This window comes from Coenobita brevimanus, chromosome 24 (genome assembly GCF_032717465.1).
Source record: "Coenobita brevimanus isolate Jiangsu-jjx chromosome 24, ASM3271746v2, whole genome shotgun sequence".
NCBI classification, from domain to species: domain Eukaryota; kingdom Metazoa; phylum Arthropoda; class Malacostraca; order Decapoda; family Coenobitidae; genus Coenobita; species Coenobita brevimanus.
The window spans coordinates 2,464,643-2,478,890 of NC_136977.1; the positions used below are offsets into that span (position 1 = coordinate 2,464,643).

Consider the following 14,248-nt stretch of genomic DNA (forward strand, 5'->3'; position numbering starts at 1 on the left):
ATGGCAATTTTAGGCTTGGTAAAAAGAGTATTGTTTGATATATAGCTGCTGACTGCATTTTGTGATATGGGATGCAGGCTAAATGTACAGCTGACCACACATGAACCTGGGACAGTATGTGTGTGTGTGTGTGTGTGTGTGTGTGTGTGTGTGTGTGTGAAGCGGAGGTCTAGCTACACTTGGTCATTTCAGCTCATATCAAACACCTCCGTTCATTCATGTTCCCCCCCCCCTCTCCTCCCAGTAACAGCACCGAGACGATCGGTCCCTATTCTTTCCCTAACACTTCTTCCTTAGCGATTTATTTTTGGATATGGCTGGGTAATATCCTTTTGTACGTTATTTATGCAGTGTGCGATGATACTGGAGAGATCTATATAACACAGAGGAGGAGACTAAGGAGCAATATATGAAATAAATCGCTTAGGAGAAGGTGTTTAAGAGCTTCCTTAACCAACAGAAATAAGATCCCAAACCCCGTAGCCTATCCTCCTAGGGGTAGGTGCAGTGGCGTACCTGAGGGGGGGAGAGGGGGGAGCTGTTTGACACTGCCCCCCGGGCCCCCAATTGAGGGGGGGTGCCCAAAAAGCCTTTAAAATTTATAAGCTTTTTTATTAATATATATATATATATATATATATATATATATATATATATATATATATATATATATATATTTATCATCCCGACAATCCCGGCTTTGATATTAAATAAGTTCTGAGAATGAGGGGGTTTAGGTTCTTTGCGGGGGGCCCCCTTCCTGGAGGGGGGGCCCCGCAAAGAACCTAGCCGCCCGGGCCCCCAGATCTCTAGGTATGCCCCTGGGTAGGTGTCTCCCTAAGGTAGCATTATCTCTTTAGCGATTTATTTTTGGAAATGGCTGGTTAATATCCTTCTGTGCGTTATTTTTTGCAGTGAATGGTAATGTCAGAATGATCTCTCTCTCTCTCTGTATCTATATCTGTCTATATATATATACGAGGAAATGGCGAAGGAAAACAGGGGAAGCCAGGGAAAAAAGGGGAGAAAGGGGGAGCGTGGAAAGCAAAGGGAAAGAAGGTCCTTACCCTCTGCCTAATTAACCTGGTCGTGAAAGTGAGAGGCAAAACTATGGGGCAGAGGAGGAGGAGGAGGAGGAGGAGGAGGAGGAAGGATAACAAGTGTGAGGCCTCTTTTCCTACAGGTCTTTCCTTTCTTCCTACGGCGAAGGGAAAGGGAGGGAAGGAGAAGAGAGGAGGAGGGGAGGGGAAGGGAATGAGAGGGAAGAGAGAAAACAAATGAGTAACGAATGGAAGAGAAGGGAATGGGGGAGGAAAAGAATAAGATGAGAGATGAAGGAAAGAAACGAGAGAGAGAGAGAGAGAAGAATGGAAGGGATGAGACGAAAAGTGAGAATGGGGAAGAGAAAAAGAAAGGAGAACAGAGGAGGAAAAGAAAGCAAACGTAAACAGAAAACAGAACTAAAGAAAACGGATGAATAAAAAGCAGAGGAGAGACAAAAGAAAATAAAAACAAACAATTTTTCCCATTACCGTTCTCCTTATCCCTATCTGGTTACATTTCCATCATTTCTTCGATCGGCTTTATCTTTATTGCGAGGCGTTTGTTTATTTTTTTTTTTCTCTCTCTCTCTCTCTCTCTCTCTCTCTCACGATCCAGTCATACCTCTCTAACAGTACCCCATTAACCAGCTATGTTGATGGCGGGAGGAGAGAGAGAGAGAGAGAGAGAGAGAGAGAGAGAGAGCACTGAGAAGAGGAAAGAAGAGAATAGGGGTAGAGAAAGAAATAGGAAGAGGGGAAATGAGAGGAAAGAGGAGAATGAAGAGGGGAAGGGAAAGGAAGGGAGAGGAAAGGAGAAAAGAAATCAGGAGAGGAGAAGAGAGAATTAAAGAAGAGAAGGAAAGGAGAAAATGTGGAAAGGAGAGAGAGAGAGAGAGAGAGAAAGAACATTAAGATAGGCCTACAAGAGGAATGAGAAATAAAGAAAGGGTGAACAATCAGGGACAATCCTGCCATCTTTCTTTTTTTTTTCTTTAACTCCCACAAGGCCTCTCTCTCTCTCTCTCTCTCTCTCTCTCTCTAACAAAACAAACTCCACAATGAAACCTTAGTCTAGTTAACCATTAAAAACACCTTACATAATACAAAAAATCATTCACAAATACGCATTTATAATTCCTCATCTTGCGTCTCTACTGTTAATGTCTGTAATATTATACCTTTTGCCTATATTTAATGAAGAAAAAAGACGAAGACAGATAAGGGGTATAAATAAAGACTACAACCTGGAAAAATGAATGGATATGGCGGACGAAAAAAAAAAAAAAATGATGATTCTCTGTTTAGTATCGATAGAGTTAACCCCTCCAGTCTGATGGCGTAATTTTGCTTATTTATTTATTTATTTATCAGTACTATCTTTGGACGATTTTATTTACCTTAGGATAGACTGTGAACCCACCACAACTATTACCACCATCATCAGCATCATTATTTATCATCACCATCACCACCATCAACATCATCATCACCACCATCTCCATCACCACCACCACCACCACCACCACCTTATTCTCACGAACTGGCTAAACGAGGTGAGTAAGACTTCGAACCAGAATTACGAAAACAGAAACAGACGTAGGAAAATTATGGTTAGATGAAACACAGTCATTCACTCACTTTGCAACCCTTCATAATCTCATTTCTATTAATTAACAACCAACCCATTGCAGGAAAATATAAGAAAGACGGATTTACATATAACAATTTTACGTAGACATCGTAGAGGTAAATTCAGAGCTACAGTGTTACTTTTAAGGTGATTAAATTGTGGGAATAGCAGAAAACTGAAAGGAAATGCATGTGCTAGGGGAGAGCTTGAAAGATCTTGTTGTTCTTAAGTACCAGTCACTTTAAGATATTGGAATTGGGGGAAGGGTTGTGTGATGGTGTGTGATGAAGCAAGAGGAAGTGTGTGGTAGTGTGAGGATGGGTGATGAGAATTACCGGTAACTTATTAGGTACTGGAATGTGATGAATGAGGGAGGGTGTGATGAGTGAGGTAGGGTGTGATGAAGGGTGAGGCAAGGTGTGATGAAGAGTGAGGCAGGGTGTGATGAGTGAGGTAGGGTGTGATGAGTGAGGCAGGGTGTTACGATAAGGTAGTGTGAAAAGTGCGGCAGGGTGTGGTAGAGTGAAGCAAGATGTATTCATTAGGCGTTTGTGATGAAACGTGAGACAGAGTTTATGAGGCAAACTGTGATGAATTGTGAGACAGAGTGATGAATTATGAAACAAGAAGCGAAGAACTATAACACAGCAAAAGTTCTTGAGGTAAAATTGCGATATACTGCGAAATATAAAGAATAACAAGTGACGTGTCTGTGTTACGTACCCTATGTCGCTTGTGTGAGTGACGGTGTTCTGCGTGACGGTGATCTAGGAAGGAGTGACGGCCTTCTCCACCCTCCTGCTGCTGCCCTCCTGCTTGTACCTGCTGTTGCTGTTGCTGTTGCTGCTGTTGTTGCTGCTGTTGTTCTAGTTGTTGTTGCTGCTGCTTTTGTAATTGTTGTTGTTGTTGCTGCTGTTGTTGTAGTAGTTGTTTTTGTTGTTGCTCCTTTTCCTGTTGAGCCCTTTCATCTTCTCGCTGTTTCTGTTCTTTTTCCTTCTCTTGTTGTTGTTGTTGCTGCTGCTGACGCTTCTGGTTGCTCTGCTGAGCCAGAAGTCTTGCCGCAGCAGAATAATAATCCACCAGTTCTTGCTCATCCTCCGAGGTAAAGCCACCCTCACAGAAGAGCTTCGAGGGGGAGGATACGGTGCGGTGGTGGACGGGTGCGAGGGGGAGAGGGGAGAGTGTGCCCTCCCCATCGCTCTCCCAGGGCCCCACAGGCGATGAGGTGCCCCCCAGCTCCGGCTCCTCGCTCACCTTGCGTCGCATCGGCCGATCACCACTCGAGTAGTTAATGGTGATCACGGAGTCGTCCAGGGAACGGCATGTGGGGATGATGAGGGGCGGCCGTTCTGCCACTACAACAGGCGAGGCGGGGGAGGGCGGCCGTGGCGAGCAGCTCTTGGCGTCCCGCACCCGCAGGTATGAATCCTCCGTCAGGAAGGAAGAACTTGACTTAGATTTGCTCATTTCTGCCTCTAGCATTTCACCGTATGGGCCTCTAAGGGGACGGCCTGGATAACGTCGAGGGACATGGGGGCTGCGCGGGGCACTTCGCTCCCCAGAGTCACTATCAGGGAGGTAGTGGGTGGGGGAGGCGTTCCTAGCATGAGTTCGATAGGAGCGGTAATCGGAGCCATCACTGTCGTGTCCGCTGAGCAGCACCTGAGGCGTGCTCACTCTGGGGGGGCTCAGGGCCGGCTGATCCCCCCGATCGTCACGACCTTCGGAGTCCGTGGATGCCTGGGACACCACACCCTTCCCCGCACCAGAATGCCGGTGACTCGACCCCAGAATCTGGTCACTCAGGTAAAATAAAGCGTCACTGCTGCCCCGCCTCTCACAGCTTGGGTCACTGTGGTGCTTCTTCTTCCTCTCAGCTCGGTCCATGGAGCGGGAGTCGTTGAGATGCAGCAGCTGGCGAGCCTCAGGTGGAATACTGCTGCTGTCACTCAGGAGACTCTCGGTTAGGGAAAAGGAGCTGTTCTGTTCCTCGACCTTCACATCTTTCTCGCATGTTTCTGGGGCAACAATATTCCTCACTTCGCTATTCGTCAGGGAAGGGTAGCCAAAAGTGTCACTCTGAGAGCTGTTCCTCGGAGGTGGGAAGGTAAGGGAGCGTTTATCCTCATCAGTCAGTTTTCTGCGACGGCGTGATCCTGTTCTAACTGATGCATCCTGGAGGGCTGACGCATCCTGCCCTGGACCAATGCTGTCTTGGGACGAGGAATCAGAAGAGTCTCGTTCAGGACTTTTGCATTCTCCCTCGAACATTCCACCATCGCCGGTCATCTGAGACAGGTAAGCACGAGTTGCCTCCCTCTCCCGGCTGTCGCCATCAGAATCTTCCCGAAGGAGGCGTGGCCGAGACTGTACTACGCGACACTCCGATGTGGCCACACCCTCGCCTCCCCCAGGGCTGTGCTGGTCACCCTCCCAGGACCCTGATTTAATGACCAGGCACTGTGACAGCCGCGCCTCCTTCTGCACCACCTGGCATTCCACCTGACGGGACTCGGACACGCCACTCTCTCCCTCCATTGCCGTCCTCACTTTGCAATATTGAAGGAAGGTGTTTTGTTGTTGCAATGATTCGTGAGTCTGTTGTTGCAAGGGTTCTTGAGTTCGTTGTGCAGCCCTTGTGTCACCCACAACTCCTTCTCCTGCAGCCTGGCAGGGAGAAGCATCGCCACCAGCACCTTCACGTGAAATGGGTGTCTGTTCGGGAGGAGCCAGTCCCCCAGGAGTATTATGATCGTCTACGGCGGAGGAGGAGAGGTTCGCTTCAGCCTTAAATAAATTCTTAGTATGCGTGTCCCCGCTTGCTTCAGGTAGGGTTTGGGGGGCGGGGAGGGATGCCGCCCCCCTTCCTACGTCCTCGGGGCCAGCAGAAGGGGCAGTAGAGGGCTGAGGGGCTGGCGTGGATCCGAATTCTGGCCCCGTGTCCGGTGCCTCGTCCTCACCTAGCGTAAACAAAACTTTATGTGGTTCCTTATGTGGCTCTTTAAGCGGTTCACTCTCAATCAACCCTCCCCTTGTATCCCCACCACTCCCCCCCTCCACATCATCAGGTGCTAAACGCTCACCCGGAACGCTGTCCACTTCACACCCTGACCCACCGGACAAATCACTCACCTCTAAGCACGCGTTACCCTCGGAATCCACACTGATATTCTTCACTTCGTCGGAAAAACTGACTCGATTCGACTTATTGCCATCTTTATCTTTTCCATCTTTTTTCCTGTTACCATTTTCTCTCTTTTCACTCTTGAGCACACCTGTCTTATCATCACTCGCTTCCTTTTTATCGTTATCACCTTTTATCACCACATCATTCTCCCTCCCCTCATTCCCTTCACAACCCATCCCTTCCTTTGCAGTCGTGTTATTAATTTCCTCAGACACGCTACTGACCTCTTTCATACCCAGCAAGCTATCGCGAAGCTCAGATAGATCCCCACCCTCCACTTTCAAGCCCTTCACTGATAACTCACTCTCAGACTTAGACTTATTTTCCAGTTTGTCCGGGTGTGGGTGTTCGGACTTGGCCCCGACGTTGGTCATGTCGGTGATGGAGGCTGCCGTGGTGAGGGGCGGGTGATGGTGATGATGATGATGATGGGGATGATGGTGGGCAGGTCCTCCGACAGGGGCGCCTCCCTCCTTCGTCACTACTGCCGGCTTTCGCTTGGGCAGGGTGTTGGCGCTCCAGTAGTCTTTGCACAGAGGGTAGAGGCGTATGGCGGTGGGGGATTTTGTGCTGCGGGAGAGGAGTGCCCCGTCGGAGGTGATGTCCACTTGAGACACCGACGCCGACCTGAAGGGGATCACCCTCGGAGGGATAACCACTCGAGCCTCGGGACGTGGTCGAGGGGGAAGTCTCATGGGGACGCCCTCGTTGAAAAAGTCCTCGTCCTCACGCCGGAGGGACTGACGCTCCACCTCAACGGGGTTCTTGAGGATGGGCGTTGGTGACAGCCTGGTGACCTCCCCCTCCAAGTCCACCCCCTTGGCGGACGGGAGGTGGGGCGGTAGGGAGGGGCTCTTGCCTAGTGCAGGGTGGTGGTTGCCTGCTGGTCCACCTTCCTTGCTGTGTCGTTTACCCTCCCCCCACCCCGCCCCGCCCTCACCCTCGCCCTCAACACCACCGTCTGCCATGGCCGCTATGTCCGGTGGAGGGGCAGAGTCTGCTCGCAGCTTCTTGTCGGGTGAGGGCGACTTTAGTCTTTCGGTGCATTTCCGTAGTTCTTCAAGATGATGTCGGGATCTAGGAGGGCGTGCCGGAGGGGGCCCACGCCCCCCCTCTTTTCTTCCACCACCCAGTCCGCCGGTGGTAATGCCCAGCCGGGACTGGGCAGATTTTAAATGTGTGTCAAGTTGTGCCCCCTGAGGGAGCCTATGTGGCCCCGCAGCCCCAGGGACCAGGGTAGGAGCTGTCACCGGCCGGGGTCCCTCATCTGGAGGGGCTGTGCCCGCTGGGGCTTCCCCACCCACCTCGCTGCGAGCCTTTTGTCTGTTGAGGTGGTTCAGGACAGCATCGGCAGGGAGGAGGGCAGCCCAACGGCGGTACAAATGGTCAGGTATTTCTGGTCTGGGCCTGACGGGCCTGCGGACTAGCGGTGTGGAGTGGGTGGTGGTGGTGGTGGTGGTGGCGGCGGATGGGTATGGGTGTGGGTGTGTGTGGGGGGTCACTGTCGCCGGGGGGGCCACACGGTCCCCATGACCGCTGCCCCCCGAGGCTACACTACCCTCAGCTCCGGCGGGCTGCACTGCGCACGGCACTGCACTGCCATGGGCGTGACTGGGCGTGGGTGTCGGGCGGGCACTGTGCTGCTCACTGGCGAGGTGCGCACTGGTGGGCTGCTCCGGGATGGCGGGGCGCGCCGTGCCCGGGTGGCTAAACATAGTGGCGTGGTGGGGGGAACGGCTGGGGGCCCCACCACACCACGTATATTTAGAGGTGGGGGGAGCCAGCACGCCCGCACGTACCTCATCCAGTACGGCACCGTCTCCACCAGTAGTACCAGCAGAAGTAGCTGTAGTAGCGGCAGCAGCAGCAGTAGTAATAGCACCGTGGCCTTCAGCACCCCCACTCTGGCCCTCCCCGGCGCCCTTGGCCAGTGTGAGGGTGGCCACACCGCGCCGCCTCCACAGTGGTGACCGCTGCCCTTCTCCGCCACTGTTACCGCTCTGACCGCCAGTATTGCCGTCATTATTACCCCTCTGACTGCCACTGTTACCCCCCTGACTGCCGCTGTTACCGCCCAGTCCAACATTATTACCGTTACTGTTACTGTTCTGATTGCAACTGTCACTGCTCTGACCGCCACTGTTACTGCTCTGACCGCCGACCTGCGTCACAAGGATGGTGGCCTCGCTCCTGAACCTCACCACGTCACGGGCGCTTGGGAGGGGGGACGACGTGGAGGGGGGCGCCTTCACCCTTCCTCCCTCAGGTGGGTGGTGGTGGGAAGATAATTTTAGCCCAGCGGGTTGAAGCTCCGAGGTGGTGGAGTGGTTAACGCTCGCGCCATCTGTTGCTGCTACCGGCCACTTCAAGCTTAAGCCACTTTTGTTGCTCTTGTGACTGCCTAAGCCACTACTGTCGTCGCCTAGGCCACTTCTGTTGTCACTGCATATGCCACTTTTGTTGTCAGTGTCCAACGCACTTTTTTCACTAGGCAAGCCACCTTTACCACTTAAACCACTTTTGTCATTACCCAGGCCACTCTTGTCCTGGTAATATTCATTGCAGTGGTTGTCCAGGGGAGGGGGAGGACCTGAGGATGATGGCTGAAGAGGCACCCAAGGCTTCGGGGAGGAATTAAAACTCCTCCTAAGTACAGAGAGACGTGGGGATGCAGGGGGAGGGAGGAGTGGGGTAGGGGAGGGCAGGAGGGGGGACGTAGGGGGTGGTGGGAGATGGGTGGGGGATGGCAGGAAGGGGGAGGTGGGGGGAGGCGGCGGTGGAATGGAAGAGGGCACCGTAAGGGAAGTGGGGGGCGGGAGTGAGTGTGTGGAAGAGGGCAAGAGGGACGAGGAAGGTGGGGGGAGTGGGGATGTGGGACGTGGGGAGGTGGGAGGCTTGAGTGGGGTGTGTATGGGAGTGGGCACAGTGAGGGGCGTCCACTTGTTGTTGAGGAGTGAGTGGGCCTCCTTCAGGTAAAGAGGGGACGTCCTTCCACCTCGAGAGTTACCTGGATCACTCGGGGTTAGGTGTGTCTTTGGTGCCTCGCGCCCGATGTCAGTAAGTGGATGCCTGTGGTTGGTCACTCCACCACTGTCCTTCCCCTGGTTGCCTACTCCACCAACCACCCCAGCAGTGTCCTTTGCTCCACCATTGTCCTTCCCTGCTACACTGTTTATCCTCCCCTGCTTGTTTATTCCACTCACATCCTTCCCAACTCCACCATTTTCCTTCCTTAGTCCACCATTGTCCTTCATTCCACCATCGTCCCTCTTCTCTTCCCTCGTTTCCCCTCCCCTCTTGCCCACGTCCCCCTCGGAGCATCTTCTGGAGGGCGAGGGCGTTGGAGTGTGGGCCGCCAGGCGAACACCGTAGCGCACTGGCCCCACGCGATAGTACCCTGGCAAACTTGAACCTTTTTTAGTGTACAAGGCCGAGGTTCCTGGTGGCTGTCGCTGATCCATCACTGCCGAGGGGTGAAACTCTCTCCAGTGCCTCCTTCGTCCCCACCAGCACCGCCACTGCCCATTTTCACAGTGACGGTGGCCTGGGCTGGGCTTGGGCTGGGCTTTGGCGGTAGATGATTTAGCCCACTCCTCCTCTCCTCCACCTCACAAAGGTTGGAGAGGGCTGAACTGGGCTGGGCTGTGCGGGGAGGGCTGGAGAAGATATGGTTGGGCTTGAGAGGGAGTTTCTAGCCCTCTTCTCCTGCCCTCCACCTCACACGCGCTGGGCTATGCCGGGGAGGGCTGGAGAGGGCTGGGTTGGGCTGGGGAGGGAGATGGTCTAGCCCGCTCCTCCTGCCCTCCACCTCACATCTGTCCTCTCTCTCATATGGAGGTCACGAGGTCAGAGGTCGAGGCTGCTTGGTGACCCGGCACTTAACTGGTGATGAGGACGCCGCTACATGGCCGCTCACACCTCACATTACACGCCAGCTCATCCAAAACCACTGGCAACACTCACTACACTCTGACTGCTCATATATTACCTATTGCCTCCCAGTGGTATGAATCACAAATACACTCTGTTCACTTTAACTTATCCTAAAACTCTGTATCTTAAAATTCTCTCTTTTTTTTTTTTTCCTCTTTCCGTCCTAATATTCTTTCTCCGTCTTGAATGTATGCAGTATTACTTCTCACTGTTATTAAACATTACTATATTTGATTCACTTTAATTGGCCCTAAAATTCTCTCCCCGTCTTGAATAATAGTGTATTACCTCTCACTGACGTTAAACACCAAAGTCACTAGTAACAGTCACTTCACATCGCGTAATTATATACAGTATTTCACTGATATAAGACACCAGTATCTTCCGTCAACTTTACCTTTGCCTAAAATTCTCTCACTGTCTTGAATGTATACCTTATTTCTCATTGATATTAAACTCAACTTTCAATACTCTGTCCAACTTTCTTAAAATTGCTGTCTCTTCATCTTGACTGTGTATTATAGGTATTTCTCAGCAATGTTTACACTTTACCTTAGCCTAACATTGCCATCTCTCCATCATGAATGCAATGCTGTAAGAAGAGATTAACACTAGAATACGATACTACGCCAGAGCTTCACTTAATAATCAGTACACAGGTTCCACAACACAACTTCTTAAGGCGAGGCTATGAAAGTAGGAGAACGTAGAGTACATAACTGAAAGAACTACAGCACTCCAGTTGCCCAATAATTCGTTTCACTTCTCCAGAACACAGAAAATCTCACCTGCAACTGACTTTAAAATCATTATATACGTTTTCCCGAGAGCACTGCTAACTGCTGAGGAAAGGCGAAGAAATGGAGAGTATGTGTGAACTAAATACCACTGCAAATCCCCAATAATTCACTGCACATCTCCAGTACACTGATAATTTCACTGCTAATTCACTTCATACTCCGTGTTCAGGTCCCACAACACCACCGCTTAAGGCGAGGTGAAGAAAGTGAGGGAGTGTGAAGTGAGATGGACGAAATAACAGCACATCCCCAATACACCACTGGCTAGAAATTCACTGCACATCTCCAATACACTGTTAATTTCACAGTTAAGTCATTCCATAATCAGTGCACAGGTTCCACAACACCGCTGCTTAAGGCGAGGCGAAGAAAGTGAGAGAGTGTGAAGTGAGTGAGGTGGGCGGAGAGGGGAGGGCCTGTCAGACCCACGACAAACATCTCGCGTGTCAACCCTTGCGTCAGTACCTCACCACTTCCCCCTGCACATACACACACACACACACACAAACACACACACACACAAAACCTATTCCCACAGCTCTTAATCACTCTAGTCTTCGAATCCAGCTTAAGTTCAAGCTTTTTCCAAGACTTAATCCTTTTCTCACGGATTTTGGCACTCCATACACCGTCAACAAAACATCACATCACCTCTCTTCATAGCCACGTATTTTTGGCATCTCCACACGCCCTCACATCACCTCTTACCACTTAATCCACCAAAATAATCCGTTCTCAAAATACTCCCACAGATTTCGGTCCCATCTAAATCCACGTCCCATCCACGCCTCATCACCCTCTATTCACGTCGCTTTGGCACCATTTCACGCTTTTTTCTTTTTTTTTTCACGTAGTTATTTTTTCTACCTTTTTGGCATCATGTCATCGTTTCGTCACGGTGTTTTGGTACCTCATCACCCTTGTTTAGTTCCACATTAGCCTTTTGCACGCAGGATTGGCACATTATATATTTTTTCGGCTAGTCCGTACCGTATTAACTTTTTCCACGCTATTTTGTACCCTACCACAACAACCTCTTTTCATGCTATTTTGTACCATACAGCATCATTTTTCACGCTATTTTGGTAACGTACATCAACCCCCTCCCCATTTTTATAGTCTTGGTACCACATCATCCACTGTCCACATACTTATCGTATATCATGTCAGTTTCACGCCAACTTAGTACCACAAACACCACACCACCACAGACACCTGCAGTAGGTGTGGTGCAGCGGAAGGGGTGGGGGGAAACTCACGAGTCTGGTGTAGGCCAAGCACGAAGTCATCCGTATTCTAGTAACACCTCTTCCTTGGCGATTTATTCCCTCGTTTAATATATTATACTTTTGTTTTTACAGACACAGCTTGTATAAATAACATACGAAGTAATTTAGCGGGGGTACTAGAAGTAATAAATCGGAAGGGAAGAGGTGTTATGGGGCGTCCTGACTGTTCGAGAATGCGTTTGAGTGAGCGTTGGCGCCAGGATCACTACTTGCCCCTGCGTTTGAGTGAAGGGCGTCCCGCTGTCATCACTAAGAATAGCACTCATCTTACCTTCCACGGAAATGAGATATAAGTTGCTTTAAGGAAGGTTAATTGTCATGTCATTTCCGCTCACTTCACTTAGCGTCGACTGGTGATGCGCTTTACTTCTACTGTTACTCTAATACGGTTACTTGCACGTACCGTTACTTACATGTACTGTTACTTGTGTGTATTGTTACTTGCATTTACTGTTACTTGCGTGTACCGTTACTTGCACAATATACAATGCTATTTTCATATAATTATCAGACACTTCACATAGCATTACCTGTGTGTTTTAAATGTACTGTTTCTTGCATACGTGGTTACTTGTGTGTACTATTACTGTCATGTGCCGTTCCTGTACTTGCATAATGTAGAACGCTAATTTAACACCAAGACCTTTCACTTCACATAACATTAACTGTTTTTAGATGTAGTATTTGTTGTATAATTCATGCTGCAACTATCATCGAAAAGAAAATTATTACAAATCGCCAACTACCACATTTCAATTCCACTCGTCTGTCGTAACCCACATTCACTCAATTCCTTAGCCCCATACGTCACCGCGGTTCATGTGATTTTCTTACCGCTCGCGTTACTCGTTTCTATTTTCAATTTAATTTTTGTTGGCAATGAGACTGGGTGAGTTGAACGGCACAGCACCGCCACTAGCACCACCACAGCGCTCCAGGACACAAAGGGCGGTTATGTCTACAAACTCGCTACCTTAACCTTTACCCCTAGTCAATTGGAGCATGTCTAGATGGCGGCTGACTCGAATGCACATACACACACACGGACACTCACATTTCATCACTGCCGCACACCCCTTCACCGTACCAACCCCGCTAGATAATGCCTCCTGATCCACTCGTGAATTTACGCACACTGCACACACACAACACACACACGCTTTCCACCCGCCCACGCCTCCTCGCTCACCCCACACTCTTCCCTCCACGACTAGACACTGCACCGAAAGATCACGAAGTTAGGATACGCACAGGAGTTCTTCACGGCGGCACTATCCCAGCATCCCCGGCTATCAAGACCAACGGGATACAGACTGACTGCCTGTGTGCTCAGATAGGGTAACTCTGTCTCGACTTGAGGAGCGAAGAAGGGGGTTGCCAACGTTGCGGCAGGTGTCACGCTTTTGGCACTTATTTTCGTCTGCGTTCGTCTACCTGTGTGTTTGGGAGCGGCGGCCAAACATCGCCACAAATGGTGAGACTTTGTAACTGAAAATTCAACAGCACGCGAAAATTACCCACTGAACAGGGAAACTTTAAAATTTTCGTTTTATACTAAGCTACGATCACCGTCTCCCGCCAAGATGTTAAGGATGTTACAGCGAGGATCCTTGTTCTGAAACATTAATATTTCTCGATTTAAATGACATGCAAGCCAACTAATCAGCATAGGCGTAACAGTTTGCTTTCGCGTTAAACTTAAGAACTTTAAATTTTTGTTCAGTTCTCGGTAACGTAAATATAAATATGCGTCATTTTGAATCGCCGGCGGTGTTTAGTAAGCTTTCATTGAGCCCGGTGTCGAAGGATTCTGGAAAAGGAGTACCGCCAAGATATATCACGACTTTGTTAGCTAATCTAGTTATGCTGAAGAAATTAGCAGATTGTTTACCTTGGCATTTACTGATGAAATAAAAGCTTAGGACGTTATAGATTAGGAGGTTTCGGCGCTCGGTTGCATGTATTTAAATGTTGATGGAGAAGCTGTAAATATCACCTTACTCTGGTCGTAGTAGCATTCTTATTTTAATTATATGGAAAGGTCATAGCGGGAATGACACTACAGGCCTTTCACCTTAACTTGACAGATTTTTTGTCATTTTGCAGTTTATTTCCCCTAGCTCGATGACAGAATTAGAAGATACTACTGCACTACATTATCTCCACAGCACTTCTTCGTGACCAGAGATTAGTTCTAGTGTTACTTTCTTCCAGATGAGGGTTCAAGATAGAGAAATGTTAGCTCATGACCAGGCCGCAGTGAAAAAGAGTACAACAGTGATCGAAAATAAAGGTGAGTGAAATGTGACGCAAGTATGTGGGCACACCGCAAACCGGGGCCAGCTAAGTCAACCCTTCCTTGTCCT

General features: G+C 49.7%; 1 protein-coding gene across 1 annotated transcript in view; it reads right to left on the reverse strand.

Annotated features, from left to right (window-relative positions):
* Positions 1-9,321, reverse strand: part of LOC145393535 (uncharacterized) — a 145,309-nt gene extending 135,988 nt beyond the window's left edge. Inside the window, exons 1-3 of the mRNA XM_080267686.1 lie at positions 8,735-9,321; positions 3,699-8,518; positions 3,397-3,539 (exon numbers count right to left, since the gene is read on the reverse strand). Coding sequence (XP_080123812.1) covers positions 3,397-3,539; positions 3,699-8,518; positions 8,735-9,321 — 5,550 coding nt within the window. The remainder of the gene's footprint in view (positions 1-3,396; positions 3,540-3,698; positions 8,519-8,734) is intronic.
* Between the last annotated feature and the right edge of the window lie 4,927 nt (positions 9,322-14,248).